The 19,844-nt window shown below is 40.2% G+C and overlaps 1 protein-coding gene across 1 annotated transcript in view; it reads left to right on the top strand.

Moving 5' to 3' along the window:
- Positions 1 to 19,844, top strand: part of LOC122550105 (protein mono-ADP-ribosyltransferase PARP14-like) — a 74,756-nt gene that overhangs the window by 27,801 nt on the left and 27,111 nt on the right. The window contains exons 6-11 of the mRNA XM_043690693.2: positions 282 to 2,275; positions 3,166 to 3,411; positions 5,254 to 5,475; positions 6,381 to 6,495; positions 16,737 to 16,850; positions 16,939 to 17,100. Of these exons, the coding sequence (XP_043546628.2) occupies positions 282 to 2,275; positions 3,166 to 3,411; positions 5,254 to 5,475; positions 6,381 to 6,495; positions 16,737 to 16,850; positions 16,939 to 17,100 (2,853 nt within the window). The remainder of the gene's footprint in view (positions 1 to 281; positions 2,276 to 3,165; positions 3,412 to 5,253; positions 5,476 to 6,380; positions 6,496 to 16,736; positions 16,851 to 16,938; positions 17,101 to 19,844) is intronic.

Genomic DNA, 19,844 nt, shown 5'->3' with positions numbered 1-19,844 from the left:
CCTTGTTGGCACAGCAAGACTGAGACAATGAAAACATCTTTCTTCCAGGGACTGGTTGAGGTAATGGACATGGTTTTAACAGAAAGGTTTCTTAAAAATTGTGCAGAAGGAAGGTGTAAGGCTGTTGAATAAAGTTTACATCTTTGCATTAATTTTGGATTTAACTTGTGATAAAATGGAACCAAACAGTCTCCTGTACATGGTTAGAACTGTCAGCTTATTAATTTACTAATTCTGTTCATTAAGTTCACTAATTCTGGATGCAATTTTTTAAAATTCAGTGATTGAAGATATTCTATCAAAAACACATACCATAAGAGGCCATACTTTAAAATTGCATCGCTATTATAAAAGTGAGAATCTAACAGAATTTACAACTGAACAAGAAAGAGAAGACTCTAACCCATCAAATAAGGATAAAGAAGATTTGGACTCACTGACCCAGAAGAATGAAGATGATGAAACTAAACTTGCAAGCATTTTTGAAACAGAGGAATGTCAGTTTAAAAATAAGTATCATGTATTGATTTTGAAGAACCAGCATCTAGATAAAGAATTTCCTCATGTTCAGTTGCATTTTGATACATCACAAAATGTAGTGAAAATTACAGGGATGGAAAATGAAATTTTAAAAGTTCAACTAAAACTATTGAACAAAGAAAACCAAATAACCAGCAAGATCATCCCTTTGTCAAGACATTTAAGAGTATTTTTGACACAATTAAATGCTAATGGTTTCCTTACACAAATGTTTTTGGATTCAGGAATTAACGCAGCATATTCATTTGATGACGCTGAAGATAAATGCATTTTGTATGCAGCATCAGAAGCAGGCCTACAAAAAGCTGACCAAATGCTTGAGATGACTTTTGTAGAACTGACAGTACCAATCCCAGAAAACTTTGACATGGACATTGCAAATAATTTCAAATTTTTCATAGAGAAAGCCACGGCATCTGTGAAAAGAGAACATTTGGAATTTAAAAATATCAAAGAAAACTACTTACTGCAGCACCATATGGAATCAAAGACTAGTTCAGACCAGTCCCCTTGTGTCACCCTTGTTGGATACAGGGCTATTGCTGAAGAAATAAAAGTACATTTTAAAAAGTATATGAATGAGAACTGCATGAAGGATTGTTTTATTGAAGTATCATCACTGGGTGTATTTAAGTATATCCAGAGGTTTGTGAAGTTTTCAGAAATATTACCAGGTATAAACATAGATTATGTGAACAATGAACAATTACTGGGACTACAGATCAGAGTGAATGTAAAAAATGCAACACAAACAGAAGCTTTAATAATGGATGTGTTGAAACAAGTTAAATCGACAAAAAAGCAGCTGGACAAACCTGGTGCTGTTCAGTTTTTTTCCAAAAACAAGGATTTTCTGAAGAAACTAGAGAATCCTTACCAATGCATAATCTTTATGGAAAATCAAGAAGGGCAACAAACAAATTCTGATATCAAAAAACTGGAAACTATAACAACAGTCATGTTTCTGAACAAGTTTCAGATATCAGTCATTAAGCATGATTTAGCAATTCACGAGGTAGATGTAATTTTACTCTGGACAAATGAGATGCTAGATTTTTCCACTGGATTGTCAAAAGCATTACTGGAGGCTGGCGGTCCTGAATTTCAAGATCAAGTTGATAGACTGAGAAATAAACTACATGCCATGAAAGATGGTGCTGTGATTACAACTGGCTCTGGAAAATTACAATGCAGTATCGTCCTCCATGCCAAGTGGACAAAATTTGTTAGCTTAGGGGCACAAGAAGAAACAGCTTTTAAGAAGACCATTTTGTCAGCTCTGTGTCAGGCAAATGATCAACTTCATACATCAATTGCAATTTCAGTGCTGAGCTCAGGAGAGTCTCCATTCCTATGGATTACCGTAAAAGCCATCAAAGAATATTGTGAGAAATTTAAAAAAGCTGATGCACAGTTGACTGATATCAGGCTTGTGAGTACAGATGATGCTTCTATTAAATCAATGAAGAAAATTGTTAAGGAGGTAATAGATCCTGAATCTAAACATTCAAAGATGCCAGCTGTGATGAAGTTGGCCTTCAAACGGGACAAGAAAAGCTCATCTGCCAGTGCAGGCCTAGAACTCCAGGAAGAAACCATCAAAATGCATCCCATATCTAAAATGAAGCCTGATACGACCATACCTGAAACACAGCCAGCCAAATCAGATGACACATTTGTAACAGTTGAAGGATTAGAGGTGGTTCTGATAACTGGAAACATTGGAGAACAAAAGGTAAAGTAAACCGTGGTTAAACATGTGGCGCTGGATAAACACAGCTGGTCAGGCAGCCTCTGAGAAGCAGAAGAGTCAAACATTCGACCATAAGCTCATCATCAGGAATGGGAGGGGGACAACAGGGCTGAGAGATAAATGGGAGGGGAGTGGGTCTGGGGCGAAGGTAGCTAGGAATGCAGTAGTGACCAACTGAATGCTAAAGGAGAGAATTTGGGCATGTTACATGGCCTACCTTATCCCAAACTTCCCTAACCTCCTCCCACTTGCATTACTAAGACCCTCCTGACTTCTTTTTCCCTGTGATCTACCTATTTGCTGATGAATGATCTTAGAGCAACTTGTGGCATCCACCCATGTGATCTTGCCCTGCTACACTAACAGTTGCCAATTACTACCAATTTCAAGCTAACTGGGTGGCCTGCAGATGAATCTGTTAAGGATCAGTCTAAACTCCAAATCAGGTCAGCAAGTCTGTTTTGCTCTCATCTTGCCTATGACAGGTGAATGATAATGAGCAGTAAGATTGTATATTCTAATGAGGTTAACTCAGTGGAATTAAGTCCACGGAGAGTAGGGCGAACATTCTTTGGTCACTTGGGTCCCCTTAATTCTGTTAGATGAGAATTACGCATTTTGAATTTGAATTGTGACTAATCTCCAATTGTGCATTTAATAATCTTGAAGGAATTTTATTGTTCTGCATTCATCAACCATTAATTACTGCAAATCTTAATTTTCACTTTGGAGTATAATGTGTATTAGTGCAATCCAATCAATCTCACTGGCATGCAATTGTATATATTTTCAAATAACTTTGAAATAGTATAGCCGACCTCTCCATTAAACATTAAAATACAATTACATTTCTGTTTAAATATCTTCTTCAGTGTGATGTCATTGTGAACACAGTGTCTGATACTATGGATCTTTCACAAGGACCTGTATCAAAAGCAATTCTAAAACAGGCTGGACCTCAATTGCAAATAAACACAAACAACGCCAAAGGCTCAACAACATTTCAAGCTGGAGATGTTTTACCTGTCAGTACCATGAATTGTGGGTTGCATTGCCAAGAAGTATACAACATAATTTGTTGTCAGTGGAGTGCAGATAAAGCTTTTGAAGCTGAAGAAGTAAGTTTACATATTGGAATTATGTTTTCTAACAGCAGTTTCTTCATTGTTTTGATTTATGAAAGTTTTATTTCTAAATAAAACTAACAAAAAGCTGACTGTTGACTGATTTCTCTATTCAAATCCTTCGTTTTCCTCAATGTTTATGTTTATGTCAGCCTCCTTAAATTTGTTTCTTATATTCAATTAATTTCATCTTTCTGTGGTGGCCTATACCAAACCTGTGGCCAGTTCTTGACAATCAGGAGTCAAGCCATTCAGAACTTGGGAAAGGAGCAGTCTTCAGAAGGGAGGCTGAAGGCTCCTTAAAGGGAATAGGGTGAGTAACTCCACTCTTCCCAAAGAGTGCTGGAAAAAGATACTTGATAGCTTGTGGACCTAGGAAACTTGCATAGGACCTATAAGATTTAAGTTGCCCTGGGGAAGCCTGATTTAAGTACGTTGATGAAGTGCACCACCTCTTTACTGTAGGACACTGGGATGACACGAATCACATTGGATGATATAAAATCAATGCAACATTCTCCAACTCTTTTGCAGTCCACCAGCCATGGAATGGATCAGGATACTATACTGCAAAAGGAAGGAAAATTGGAGTAGAATTTAATTCTTTCCCAGGGAGCAGGCTGGGAATTGCAGGGAGTCATTTAATCAGCCTGAAGGCACACAGTAAAGTACCTGTCAACTTCCTGACTCTTTCGCTTAATTAGCTCTGAGCAGCAAGTGTGCTAAGTTAGTCTTCCTGCCCCTTGGGCAAATTAGGCCCTAAAGCTGGTAATTTTGTATGCCCTGACAATTTGTTTGCAGGTTCTTGGTGGGACTTCTTGTTCAGACATCATGTGAAGTACCCCCAAGCCTTACTGCATCCTTTGCCTCAAAACCATCTTCCACACCCAACATCACACTCTCTCTTGACTTGCCTGACTAGTCTTCGTGAGGCTGTCCCATTTACCTCTCCACTGAAGTAGCCTGCAGTACTACTCCTCATCTCAGACATAAGAGGAGGTGACAGCCTCATGGTATTATCGTTAGACTAATCCAGAGACCCAATAATGTTCTGGGGACCTGAGTTCAAATCCTGCCATGGCAGCTATTAGAATTTGAATTGAATAGAATTTTGAAATTAAGAGTCAAATGATGACCATTGTCAATTGGTGGGAAGAAAATCCATCTGGTTTACAAGTGTCCTTCAGGGAAGGAAACTGCCATCCTTACCTGGTCTGGTCTACACTTGACTCCAGACCCACAGCAATGTGGTTGACTCTTAACTATCCTTTTGGGCATTAAGCTGTGGGTAATAAATGCCATCAATATCTACATGCCATGATTGAATTTCAAAAAAGACCTTCTACATTTGGCTGTCAGTGCAAGACAGCAGAATCTTCCCCTCAAAAGGTACAATGTCCCCAACAATAGGCAGAATTCAATATCAGAAATTGCCATGGCGGCATTGTCACCAGCTCTCCAGGTAGTGGAAAGGCCCACTGACATAGCCATGAAATTCATCCCTTGGTGTCACTAGGGATTGCCAATACTGTCAACGAGAAAAGGTTTTCAACTCCTGGAAGTTTTTCATGACCATTCATTGACCATGACCAAATTGAAGCTTTCAGAATCATAATCTTGGCTTTGAGAGAGTGGATGGCCATAAAAATTTAATGTGAAAAATGGTTGAGAACAAAATAAACTGCAACGCTATTGTGAAATGTAAGAAAGAGTACAAAGTAACTAGGTTTAAAGAGTAATATCATATTGATCTTATGTGACCTAAGACATTCTGAAAGGCTGTAGTAAATTTGAAACAAATTATGTAATCTAAAGAAATCCCATTTTTATCATCAGCTGCTTCGGTCAATCATCCAAAAATGCCTTAAGAATGCACATGAAAGTCATTACAAATCAATGAGTTTTCCTGCCATTGGGACTGGAAATTTGAAGTTTCCAAAGAATACCGTAGCAGAAATGTTTTTTGAGGAGATAAAGAAATTCAGTGTGGAAAATCCTACATCCACACTTAAAAGAGTGAAGTTGATCATATACGAAAAGGACCTGGATCTGTACTCGGTATGTATACCTTTCACATAATTTCTATCAAGCTGAGCATCAGCAAACCAGTACTTTTGGATTTAAAATAAAGATTTAAAAAGGTACTAATACTGTGTTGCCTTTCAGGGTTGCAGCACTTAGAAAGTCACTCTGGGATCTCTGGGCCTCTTGTTCGGTTCTACACTCGGCAGCCATGCTGGTGTTATGCCATGTGTAATCTTTTCTCTCGGTGTTGCAATTTAAAAACATGCCCCAAAAAAATTTTTCTCATGTTTACATTTTTCTGATTTCAACCTACACAAAAATCTGTGCCATATCTTAAACAATAACCTTGCAAAGCAAACTAAATATTTGCAGAACAATTAATAATGTTCTTTGAAAAGACCTATTTAATTTAAAGGAACAGGAGGCAGCACAGCTCATTTGTTAGCACTGCTGCCTCACAGGACCAGGGACCCAGGTTTGATTCAAACCTCAGGCGACTGACTGTGTGGAATTTCCGTATTCTCCCCGTGGGTTTCCTCCCACTGTCCAAAGATGTGCAGGCTCCATGGACTGGTCATACTAAACTGCATTTGGTGTCCAATGACGTGCAGGCTAGGTGGATTAGCCATGGGAAATACAGGGGTATGAAGTAGGACTGGGTGAGATGCTCTTTAGAGGGTCATTGTGGACTTGATGGGCCAAATGGCCTGGTTCCACACTGTCAGGCTTCTATGATTTGTCTTGTCACTTGGAAGTAAATCAAATATTTCACTTCATTAAAAATAGTAATGACATATATATATGCAATTTAAGAAAATAATCTCAATAATAAAATTAGAAAGTCAAATATTGATTAAAATTCTTAAATATTTTGTGTATCAAATAATAATAGTTTTAAATATTTAGACAAGAAACAAACAACATGTTCGATTTTGCAGATATTTGAAGACGCACTGATGATAGCAGAAGGACTTCCACTCAATGAGCTCTTATTCTATAAAGAGCTTAGAAAAGCTCAAAAAGTGCCTGATTCACCACCAGCAAACATGACAAGTAATTATAACTATTATCTTACCTTTTCACGTTTGTTTTTAAAGTGCCTGACATTTCTTGTGCCTCTGATAGTAAATTAATATTTTTATACTGAAGTCAAAATAATTGAGTTTAAAAGAATTGAATTTAATCAGGTAGAGATTCAAATTTTTCTTCCCAAAATAGAAATAAAGAAGAGAATCATAAAGATCATGTATCTTATCAGCTCTTTAAAAGTACTGGCCAGTTATTCTCACCTATTGTTATTAAGCTTAATTAGCTACTAACTATAATCTATATCTCGAAAAATAATATCTCTGTAGAGAAGAAAATGGAAGCTAGAAAATTCAGAGAATAAATACTGATACCTTGAAAAGTGTTCATATTACAATGGAGGAGGTGCTAGATGTCTTAATCGCATAAAGGTGGATAAATTCCCAAAACCTGATAAGGTATGTCCCAGAACTTTGTGGGACACTAAGAAAGTGATTGCTGAGCCCCTTGCTGAGATATTTGTATCATTGATAGCTATGGGTGAGGTGCCAGAAGACTGAGGGTTGGCTAATGTGCCATTATTGAAGAAAAATGGTAAGGAAAAGCCAGGGAACTATAGACTGGTGAGTCTAACATTGATGGTGGGCAAATGCATGGGTTTCCTCCGGGTACTCCGGTTTCCTCGCACAGTCCAAAGATGTGCAGTCTAGATGAATTGGCCATGTCAAATTGCCCATAGTGTTAACTGCATTAGTCAGAGGGAAATGGGTCTGGGTGGGTTACTCTTCAGAGGGTCGGTGTGGACTTGTTGGGCCGAAGGGCCTGTTTCTACACTGTTGGGAATCTAAAAAAAAATTTTTGGAGGGGATTCTGAGAGACAGAATTTACATGTATTTGGAAAGGCAAGAACTGATTAGGGATAGTCAATATGGCTTGGTGTGTGGAAAATTGTGTCTCATTAACTTGATTGAGCGTTTTGAAGAGGTGACAAAGATGATGGAAGGCAGAGTGGTTGAGGTTGCCTCTGCGCAATCCTCTGCTTCTGACCCACAGATCACAATCAATGAAGATAGGTAACTGCACTTCCTCCATGATAACCTCAACACTAGAGCCCCCAAGGATGCATCCACACCCCTCAACTCTATTTCCTGCAACCCCACGACTGTTGCCAAATTCCAAATGAGCACCATCTACAAGTTCGCTGATGATACCACCATATTTGGACGGATACCTAATAAGCACAAGGCAAAATACAGAAGGAAATTGAATTGAATTAATTGTTATGTGTACACAGTAAGAAGCTTAGTCTTGCATGCAGTACAGGCAGATCACATAGTTAAGTAGCTTGGATAAGTAAATAATAGGTAAACAGCGGCAAAAGCAAAAACACAGGTTCAGGCAAATGTTAAGAGTTTGAGTCCATTCAGTATTCCAACAACAGTAGAGTAGAAACTGTTTTGAAACCAGCTGGTGCATGTGTTCAGGCTTATGTACCTTCTCCCCGATGGTAGAGGTTGTAGAAAAACATTGCCAGGATGCGATGGATCTTTGAGAATGCTGGCGGCCTTTCCTTGAAGCAGGCCTGGTAGATGGATTCTTTAAATGGAGGTTGACCTTTGTGATTGTCCGGGCCGAGTTCACCACTCTCTGTAACTATCTCCAATCTTGAATGGTACAGTTGCCATACCAGGTACTGATACATCCAGACAGACTGCTCTCACTGGCACACCTATAAAGTTGTCAAGGGTATTCACCATCATGCCAAATTTCCTCAGCTGCCTGAGGAAGAAGAGATGTTATTGGGCCTTTGTAACTAGTGCATCCACATGAAGAGTCCAAAGGAAGCTTGTTGTGGATGACCACGCCCAGGAGCTTGACAATCTCCACTCATTTCACCTCTGTGCTGTTAATGTGTGTGTGTGTGTGTTTGCCGGGGGGGGGGGGGGGAGATGATGAGTATCATCCCACCGAAAGTCAATAATGAGCTCAGTAATAGAGGGATTGGTGTTGTGGTGCAATGAGAACAACTTTTCTCTCACATCAGCAAACTAAAGAATTCAACATTGACTTCAAAAAGAAAGGAGAACATCCTCCTGATAGAGTTGAATAGCCAAGGTCTGTTCCACAGGTCTGGGGAGTCCCAAACCAGGGCATAGGTTTAAGGTGAGAGGAGAAAGATTTGAAAGGGACCTAAGGGGCAACATTTTCATGCAGAGGAAAGTGCATAGATGCACTTTTCATGCATCTATGGAATAAATGTCCAGAGAAAGTGGTCCAGGATGGCACAACTATAGCATTTTAAAAGGCATTGGATGGGTACATGAATTGGAAGGGTTTAGAGGGATATGAGCCAATACTAGCAAATCAGATGAGATTAATATAGGATATCTAATAGGCATGAATGAGTTAGACTGAAGGGTCTGAGTCCATGCTGTACAACTCTAATATATACCCTATGTATGACTCCATCTATAGAAATCCAGTGCAATTTTAACTCAACACTAATGTGAGCACTCCAAAGTCTTTATAGAAAAGGAAACAAATTGCCTGATGTTTTGTAGGAAGTTGCTACCTTGTTGCCTTCCTGATTGCTTGCTGCATCAAGATGTTAGTTTTGACTTCCCAATCACTCCCCATTAAAGATATAATTCTTTTTGTTTTTTCTAGCAAAATGGGTAAGTTCCAAACTCATGTTCTCGTCCATTTCCTTATCCTAACTAAACCCCCTTAAAGCCTCTTTGCATGCTAAACAAAAGTCACATTCCCACCTAGTTTTCTTAGAAATTTTACATTTGGTACCCACATCTAAATCATTGATGTAGATTGTGAAAAGCTGGCATCGAAGTACATATCCTTCAGGCATTAGTCAGAGCCTCCAAATGTATGACCCATTTATTCCTATTCTGTTTACTGTTCATTAAACAATTCTCAATCTATGCCAATATATTATTCCGAATTTCAAATGCTGTTTTTTTGCTTACTAAACTCATGTATGGAAACTTGTAGAAAGTCTTCTGAAAATCAAAATATACGACTGGTTCCCTCCTCTATTTTCTTCGTTACATCTCCAAAGAACTCTATAACAGGTTTGAAATAGCTGATTGCTTTTTCATATATCAATGTTAGCTTTTCCAAGTCCTACCACTATTTCCTAAGTAACCAGTTAACATATCCTTTATGATAGATTCAAGTATCTTTTCAACTACTGAAGGCAGGCTACAGATCTATAGATCATTTTTCCAAGTCTCCTTCCTTTCTTAAATAGTGGGGTAACATTTGTTACAGTTTAATCTGATGAAACCATTCCACACTCTTGAATTTTGAAAGCTGATGATCAATGCATTTACTACCTGTACAGCCACCTCTTTCAATCGTTAAATCCAAGGATTTATCAACTTTCAGTCCCATTAATTTCTTCAGTACAATACTTTCTTTCAAATCCTCATTCTCACTTATGTCTTGGTCCTCTGTTGTTCATTGTTCTTGATTCTAATACGGACATGAAGGCTCTTGAAAAAATGCTAAAAAGATTCATGAGACTGATACCAATATATACACATACACATCAGACAAAATTGAACTTTGTTCTCTAGAAAAGACTAGGTGATCTCAAGGGACCAAGATTATGAAAGGATTTGATAAGGTAGACATAGAACAGGCGTTTCTACATGTGGGGAAGACCCGCACTAGGGGCTATAATATAAAATGGTCAGTCATTAATAAATCCAAAAAAAATTCAGGAGAAATGTCCCTACAGTGCGTTGATAAAGTGTAAAATTTACCACCACAGGGTGTAGGTGAGTATAAATGCATTGAACAGAAAACGGACAAACACTTCAGTTATAAAAGAATCGAAGAAGATATTGATGGAATTAGATGAAGGATGATGGATGGTTGCGTGTATCGAGCAGGAACCCTGGCAGGGGACTTTTGAACAAAATGGCAATTTTCTGTGCTACAAATAATTAGAGGGCAGAGATTTTGCAGACCTTTTTAAAAGTTGCAGGTGGGACCTATTTTGAACTCCCACCCCTAGCCTTGTGCTCCCAATTTTCAATGGCATGCAAGAAGGATCGAGGCAGCAGACACTGCATTCCTGACTAGCTCCATTGTGGGGATATGTATCATCAACCTCCTGCAATATTCATGGAGATGGGTGAATTTGTCAAGAACTTATGGTTCATAGCCCTCAGAGGAGTTGTGAAACATAATCTGGATGTGATAACCTTTTGAAAGAATTTTATAAGTTCCTATCCGCATGACCCTTCTTACCTTCCATTGAAATTCAAGCTATTCTCCTTCCCACTCTCTCCCAATGATCCCTAAGCCTTATTTGCATACTTGGCCAAGAGTCTAGATTTCCATTACTTTTGAAATGGGTGCTTAGAGAAGAAAACATTGCTTGATTGACAGCCCCAAATTTGCTTCTTAGATCTATTTATTTTTGACCCAGTGTGTACTCACACAAAATAGAAAGGTCTTAAGATTTTCCTGTTTCTGTTCTTGATACATTGAAATATAGAAACATTGAAAGGAGGGTTAGAAGTAGACCATTCAGCCTGAATGATTCCACCATTCATGTGATCATGGCTGTTTATCTAACTCAGTACCCTGTTCCTGCTTTCTCTCCACATCTTTTGATCCTTTCAGCCTTAAGAATTATATATAACTCCTTGGAAAAAAGGCTTCTGGAATTTTTGATTGATAATTTTATAGGGCAATGATTTTAAAGAAAGTTCTGAATGTGTTTCTTAAGCCAAGTGCATATTGTTTATTGGGTGAATGGACATGATAGTAGTATGAAGCAGCATGAAGGGTAAGAAGCATCATTGTGGAATAGTAAGGAGCATGGTTTGGCATAGAGGTAGGAAGAGCTATTGGGTGTGGGTGGGGGAACATGATTTGGACAAGATATGGCATAAGGTGTGTGTAGGAATTAATGGGATGTGAGGGACAAAGGCTGGAAAATGAGTAAGATAAAGTTCAAGGTGAGCCTCTCCACAGCTGTCGCCAATGTGGCAGCTGGTTATAGGCTGGTTAGCTTAACTTCTGTAATGGGGAAAATGTTTGAATATAACATCAAGGAAGAAGTAGCAAGACACCTAGATAGAAATTGGGCACTGGGTAGACACAGCATAGGTTCATGAAGGGCAGGTCATGTTTAACTAATTTACTGAAATTTAATGAAGACATTACAAGCACTGTGGACAGTGGGGACCCAGTAGATGTGTATTTAGATTTCCAAAAGGCATTCGATAAGGTGCCGCACAAAAGGCTGCTGTATAAGATAAAGGTGCACAACATTACAGGCAATGTACTAGCATGGATAGAGGATTAGTTAACTAACAGGAAGTAAAGAATGGGGATAAATGAGTGCTTTTCACATTGCCAATCAGTGACTAGTAGTGTTGGGATGGCAATTGTTTACAATTTACGTAGATGATTTGGAGTTGGGGACCATGTGTAGTCTGTCAAAGTTTGTGGATGATACTAAGATGAGTGGTAGAGCAAAATGTGCGGAGGACTTTGAAAGTTTGCAGAGGGATATAGACAGTTTAAGTGAGTGTGCAGAGGTCTGGCAGATGGAATACAATGTTAATAAATGTGAAGTCATCCATTTTGGTAGGAATAGCAATAAAAGAGACTATTATTTGGTAAAAAAATTGCAACGTGGGACCTGGGTGTCCTTGTCCATGAATCACAGAAGGTCGGTTTACAGGTACAACAGGTAATTAAGAAGGCAAATGGAATTTTGTCTTTCATTTGTAGAGGGATTGAGTTTAAAAGCAGGGAGGTTATGTTACAGGTGTATAGGGTGCTGGTGAGGCCACACCTCGAGTACTGTATGCAGTTTTGGTCCCTTACTTGCACTGGAAGGATGTGGAGGAGATTCACTGAGTTGATTCCAGACTTGAGAGGGTTGGCTTATGAGGAAAGACTGAGTAGACTGGGATTATATTCATTGGAATTTAGAAGAATGAGGTAGGATCTTGTAGAAATATATAAAATATGAAGGGAATAGATAAGATAGAAGCAGAGAGGATGTTTCCACTGGCGGGTGAAACGAGAGCCAGGAGGGCATAGCCTCAAAATTAGGCGGACCAGATTTAGGATGAATTGAGGAGGAACTTCTAACCCAAAGGGTTGTGAATTTGTGGAGTTCCCTGCCTAGTGAAGTAGTTGAGGCTTCCTCATTAAATTTTTTTAAAGCAAAGATAGTTTTTCGAACTGTAAAGGAATTAAGGGTTATGGTGAGAAGGTGGGTAAGTGGAGCTGAGTCCACAAAAAGATCAGCCATGACCTTATTGAATGGCAGAGTGGACTCAAAGGGCCTACTCCTGCTCCTGGTTCTTACATTCTTGAATCCTCCAGCCCTCTGACCCCAAGAACAAAATCTCCTCCTTTGAATTACCTCTTCCACAAGACTATCAGGAGCAATGGTCATAAAATTGGTGGAATGTCAAATACTGCTTTGCAAGATCCGTTGGGAAGGACTTCCCTTCAGTGGCCTTTCTTGGTTCCCATCAGCGATTGTATCTTAGACATATGGGAGCATGACTGTACTAATAAGAATGATTTTTTGACTCAAGCATTGATTTCTTGATGTCAAGGTGCAACCAAACATTCTGCTTTCTAAGTTCAATGTCCAGAAATGAGGGAGAAAATTGGAAGTTTTTTTCTGGTACTGATACTACCATATCTATAGCCAAGACCATTTGTAGTGTTGACTAATACAAAAGTAGTATTCTGTGGATGTTGGGGACCTGAAATTAAGACAGTAGATGCATGAAATCGCAGATCTTTCCTTGTGTTTCTTTACCCTCATGTCTACCTAAAATTTAATATAGCTGTAATGTTTTCAGTTCCGATGAAGGTACATTGACCTTAGACCTGATATCGCTCTCTGCATATGCCATCTGATCTGCTGACTGCTTTCAGCATTTTCTATTTTTAATGCAATGTTATTCACTGTGACTGTCAGTTTTGCATTGACAGTAATGCTACAGATATGGCTCATATTTTTTGCTGCAGAGCAATACAGGGATTGTAAGCAGCATTTACACTGGACAGTAGTTCCGTGTTACAATCATGTACAAGCTATGCCATGGTCTGTCTTCAAAGTGTTAGTGATTTGAAGTAGTTTGAGGAGTTTTCTTGTTCACAACAATGCTCTATTGAAAGGAATTTACATATCTTTCTCTTGAAAACCTAATCCAAATGTCTCTGTAAGATAGTAACATCCTAAATTTATTTTGGTAATAGAATCCATGTTAAAAATATGGTTTCACTAATTGTTATGAAGCCAAAAGCATTATGTTCACTTTATAAAATAGTGTTTTCTGAATATTGAATTAAACTTAAAGTGCAGGCCTGACTGTCTGAATGAAAACGCTGGGAGATGGGCCATTTCAAAATGTAACTATTGGCCGTTAAATGGATATCTGAGTTTTGGTTACTTGTTTGACAACAATTCAAATTTAACCTATTAGTTTAAATTATGCCCAGGATACTAAAACCCAATCGAGTTTGAATTAATTGTTTTGACAGCATTGGATAAATGACAGGGAATGATGTTGTGAGGTATAAAAAATGCAAGCATTTAGAGCAATTGCCACCAATCAGCTGAGCAACTGCTGTGGAGCCAGAGAGCTAACTGCCCATTGATAAACTTGTTCTCAAAGAAGTTAGAAAGCACTCTTTATCAAATGTTTTCCTGTAAAGCATAGTCACAGTAAAAAAAAAAAAGAAGACAACCCAGGGAGATCAGCGGATGGAAGATTGAAGACAGCAGAAAAGACAGACTGTGTGGAGTTGAGAGTAAATTAATGTAATGTTTAGTAAGTGTGTTATTAGAACAGCATGTTCATAGGATTGTGTGCAGTGAGGGGAAAGTGTGCTCAGCTTGTTAATATCTGGATTAGTGGTGCTGGAAGAGCACAGCAATTCAGGCAGCATCCGAGGACAGGCAAAATCGACGTTTCGGGCAAAAGCCCTTCATCAGGAATAAAGGCAGAGAACCTGAAGCATGGAGAGATAAGCTAGAGGAGGGTGGGGGTGGGGAGAGAGTAGCATAGAGTACAATAGGTCAGTGGGGAAGGAGATGAAGGTGATAGGTCAGGGAAGAGAGGGTGGAGTGGATAGGTGGAAAAGGAGCTGGGCAGGTCGGATAAGTCCGGACAAGTCGAGTTGCTGGAGGTTAGAAACTAGGATGAGGTGGGGGAAGGGGAAATGAGGAAACTGTTGAAATCCACATTGATGCCCTGGGGTTGAAGTGTTCCGAGGCGGAAGATGAGGCGTTCTTCCTCCAGGCGTCTGGTGGTGAGGGAGCGGCGGTGGAGGAGGCACAGCACCTCCATATCCTCGGCAGAGTGGGAGGGGGAGTTGAAATGTTGAGCCACTGGGCGACTTGGTTGATTGATGCGGGTGTCTCTGAGATGTTCCCTAAAGCGCTCTGCTAGGAGGCGCCCAGTCTCCCCAATGTAGAGGAGACCGCATCGGGAGCAACGGATACAATAGATGATATTAGTGGATGTGCAGGTAAAACTTTGATGGATGTGGAAGGCTCCTTTAGGAGGTGAGGGAGGAGGTGTGCGCACAGGTTTTACAGTTCCTGCGGTGGCAGGGGAAAGTGCCAGGATGGGAGGGTGGGTCGTAGGGGGGCGTGGACCTGACCAGGTAGTCACGGAGGGAACAGTCTTTGTGGAAGGCGGAGAGGGGTGGGGAGGGAAATATATCCCTGGTGGTGGGGTCTGTTTGGAGGTGGCGGAAATGTCGGCGGATGATTTGGTTTATGCGAAGGTTGGTAGGGTGGAAGGTGAGCACCAGGGGCGTTCTGTCCTTGTTGCGGTTGGAGGGGTTGGGTCTGAGGGCGGAGGTGCGGGATGTGGATGAGATGCGTTGGAGGGCAGCTTTAACCACGTGGGAAGGGAAATTGCGGTCTCTAAAGAAGGAGGCCATCTGGTGTGTTCTATGGTGGAACCGCTCCTCCTGGGAGCAGATACGGCGGAGGCGGAGGAATTGGGAATACGGGATGGCATTTTTGCAAGAGGTCGGGTGGGAAGAGGTGTAATCCAGATAGCTGTGGGAGTCGGTGGGTTTGTAGAAAATGTCAGTGTCAAGTCGGTCGTCACTGATGGAGATGGAGAGGTCCAGGAAGGGGAGGGAGGTGTCAGAGATGGTCCAGGTAAATTTAAGGTCAGGGTGGAATGTGTTGGTGAAGTTGATGAATTGCTCAACCTCCTCGCGGGAGCACGAGGTGGCGCCAATGCAGTCATCAATGTAGCGGAGGAAGAGGTGGGGAGTGGTGCCGGTGTAATTACGGAAGATCAACTGCTCTACGTAGCCAACAAAGAGACAGGCATAGCTGGGGCCCATACGTGTGCCCATGGCTACCCCTTTGGTCTGGAGGAAGTGGGAGGATTACCTCAGCTTGTTAATAGTTTTGTTGAGAGTTCTGTTCGGAAAATAAGTTGTTGTTTTTCTTTTAAATACTGGAAATTAGGAGTTTTCTTTCACTCCCTCACGCTTTTAACAGATGGCAAGATGAGCTATTCTGGGTGTTTGGTTTTAATTTAGAGAAGTTCAGCTTCCGCATTGTAACAGAATTCTTTATGAATCTTCAAAGTTACCTTCTCAATTTGTTTTTATGAGCAATGTAATTGATTATTAATCAGAAATATATTTGAAGATTCTTTTTTTATTCCTTCTATTGAGTATTTCATAAACAAATGTTAATCTAATGTGGGAGTTAATGAAATATTAATTGCCTCGATTTGATCACTGAAAAACTAAATATCATTTGATATTTCATGAATATAATAATTTTTTTTTTAGATTAGATTAGATTACTTACAGTGTGGAAACAGGCCCTTCGGCCCAACAAGTCCACACCGCCCCGCCGAAGCGCAACCCACCCATACCCTACATTTACCCCTTACCTAACACTACGGGCAATTTAGCATGGCCAATTCACCTGACCTGCACATCTTTGGACTGTGGGAGGAAACCGGAGCACCCGGAGGAAACCCACGCGCAGACACGGGGAGAACGTGCAAACTCCACACAGTCAGTCGCCTGAGGCGGGAATTGAACCCAGGTCTCTGGCGCTGTGAGGCAGCAGTGCTAACCACTGTGCCACCGTGCCGCCCATTTATTCATGCATTTCTGTAATATTGCTTATATTTTCAATGCAGGCATTTAATACAGAAATAAAACTGATGTGTTCAGTTTCTGATGACATTGATTGTTTTCACTTCTAACTTATTTAGGAGAGGTTGAAACTGTAAGCTCTCTTTTATTGATGAATATTGGGAAAATTACCTTTGAACTGCGCTGTGATGGCATTTCAAAAAATGGAAACGTTCTAGTGGTGGATTATGGTGGTAAGATTAAACTCATTTTAAATAATTATTTATCTTCCAAAACTTCGATGTAACAGAAATTAATAGTTATATTTCCCTTTTTTAACAGAGAAGAAAACAGATTTTGACACAATAGCGAGAGGACGTGTATATTACATTAAACCAAGGGGACAAGCAGACTTTACAAAGAATTTGTTAAAAGCCTTGCAGATGTGTGGTAACCATCAGTATGATTTCTTATATATCCCTATACCGAAACAACAGGGTTCAGGTAATTTGTTGTCGTTAACTGTTCCATGTGCAATACCAATGATTAAATTGTAAACCATTGGCAGTTTATCTCCAAAATGAGACATGATCATTTAATGCACAAACTTAATCTCAATTAGGACTATGTATTGTAATATCTCAATTAAATTTATCGAATCAAGTTGGAAAAGGTTGCTACCACAACAAATTCTCAGAGTACATTAGGGATAGTTTCCTAAAGCAATATGTCATGCAGCCAACCAGGGAACAGGCTGTCTCATGTCTGGTAATGGGTAATGAGGCAGGTTTAATAAATGACATCAGAGTAAGAGATCCCTTAAAAGGTTTTGATCATAATATGATAGAATTTAATATTCTGTGTGGCAGTGAGAACCTTGAGTCAGAAGCAACTGTATTTAACCTAAATAAAGGGAATTATAATGAAATGAAGATAGGGTTAGCTAAAGTGGTTTGAGTGGATAAGTTAGCAGGAGAGATGGTAAACAAGTGGCAGGCACTTAAGGAGGTAATTCATGACTCTCTGCAAAACTATATCCTGCAAGGAGGAAACATTCTCAGAACCAGTTACAAGATGTCCGACGAGACTTGGGTGTTCAGGAGCATAAATCTTTAAAATGTCACAAACAGGTGCAGAAAATAATCATGAAACATAATGGGTTGCTAGTCTTTATATCTACTGGACTGGAGTATAAGTTTGCAGAAGTTGTGCTGCAGTCTGGTTATACCTCCACGATTGTGATCAGACCTGGGCACCACATCTTAGCAAGGATATATTGGCCTTGGAGGGATACAATGTAGGTTTGCAAGAGTGATACCTGGACTTCCGGGGTTAAGGAAAGATTATGCAAAGTAGGCTTGTTTTTCTCGAATTTAAAAGGTAAAGGGGAGATCTTCAAAATGTTAACAGGAAAAGACAATGTAGATTAAGTATTTCCACTGTTTGAGCATTCTAGACCTAGGGTAATAGTCTGAGAATTTGGGCCAGACCATTCAAGAGAGAGGTTTGGAAATACTTCTACACACCAAGAGTGGTAGATGTTTGGAACTGTCTTCTGCAAAGGCCCATATTTGGAGTTGGCCACAGATGAGCAACGATATCATTGAATGGTAAAACAGCCTCAGGGGCTGAATGGACTACTCCTGTTCTTATGTTCCTACTGTTTACAGAGAGATATTAATAGGTTAGGTAAGTGGACAAAAGATGGCAAGTGCAGTATAATGTGAAGTTGATCATTTCAGAAAAGAGAACAAGAAATCAGTATACAGTAAAACCTCGATTATCTGAACATCAATTATCTGAATTTTGGATTTTCCAAACAAAATCTCAAGTAAAAATCCCATACAAACAGCATTAGGCAACTCAGCATTGAATTATCAGTTACATGGCATTATGGCGTGCATTGCCAGATAACCGAGGCACGTTCGGATAACCAGCACTCATAAATTACCGCTTGTTTAAGATCAGATCAGTTATCTGAACAATCAGTTGTCAAAACAAAATATTCCCAGCCCATTTCATTCAGATAATTGAGGTTGTACTATATTACTTAAATGGAGAAAAACTGCAGAAAGCTGCAGCACCATGGGACATGTGCATGAAACACAAACTTAGCAAGCTCACAGGTGCAGCAGGTTGTCAGGAAGGCTAATTGAATGTTACCGTTATTTCAAGGAGTTTGATGTTTAAGAACAGGAAAGTCTTAGTGCAACTATACAAGGTGCTGATGAGACAATATCTGGAGTACTGTGAGCAGTTTTGGTTCCTTTTATTTAAGGAAAGTTATCAGTTCAGTGGAAGCAGTTCGGAGAAAATTCACTAGGATGATCCTTGGTATGGATGGATTGTCTTACGAGCAAAGATTAAATAGGTTCGTCTCTGCTTATTGAAGTTTAGAAGAATGAGAGGTGATCTCACTGAGGCATTTGTGATTCTTAAGAGGCTTGACAGGATAAATGCTGAAAGCAACTGAGGAAAGCTGCTGCAAGCAAATCAACAGTAGCAGAAATGTGAGTGAGTATGGGGAGGCAGGGACAGGGCAGTTACAGTATGATTGAATGGTGGAGCAGACTCCACGGGCTGAATGGCCTAATTCTGTTCCAAATGCTATGGTCCTAACTCCAGTTGAACAGAGATCACTGAGGGCGGCACGGTGGCACAGTGGTTAGCACTGCTGCCTCACAGCGCCAGAGACCCGGGTTCAATTCCCGCCTCAGGCGACTGACTGTGTGGAGTTTGCACGTTCTCCCCGTGTCTGCGTGGGTTTCCTCCGGGTGCTCCGGTTTCCTCCCACATCACAAAGATGTGCAGGGTCAGGTGAATTGGCCATACTAAATTGCCCGTAGTGTCAGGTAAGGGGTAAATGTAGGGGTATGGGTGGGTTTCGCTTCGGCGGGTCGGTGTGGACTTGTTGGGCCGAAGGGCCTGTTTCTACACTGTAATCTAATCTAATCTACTTCCTTCACTGCCAGACATTACCCCAGATGGCTGAGACCACACTACATGTGTAGTAACCTCAGACTAGGCAGACCGAGCGTGTGTCACAGCCTCTTCTGGTACTTCTGTGGGAAGAGGACATCTCTCCTCTGCACCACCCTCCATGTCCCTTTCTGCAAAGTGATGCACCAAATTCCCCTTAATTGTCATGTTATTCAGGACAGATCTGGACCAAAGCACTTGTGCTTTTAAAAGCTGAGCCACCGCCAGGGATCCACAATGGCAAGTAGTGCTATCTACCATGAGTAGGA

Source organism: Chiloscyllium plagiosum, unplaced genomic scaffold (genome assembly GCF_037043375.1).
Source record: "Chiloscyllium plagiosum isolate Xiang-an unplaced genomic scaffold, Cpla_swu_hap1 HiC_scaffold_5, whole genome shotgun sequence".
NCBI classification, from domain to species: domain Eukaryota; kingdom Metazoa; phylum Chordata; class Chondrichthyes; order Orectolobiformes; family Hemiscylliidae; genus Chiloscyllium; species Chiloscyllium plagiosum.
The sequence above is the reverse complement of the archived record's forward strand: the minus strand, read 5'-3'. Positions and strand labels throughout refer to the sequence as shown.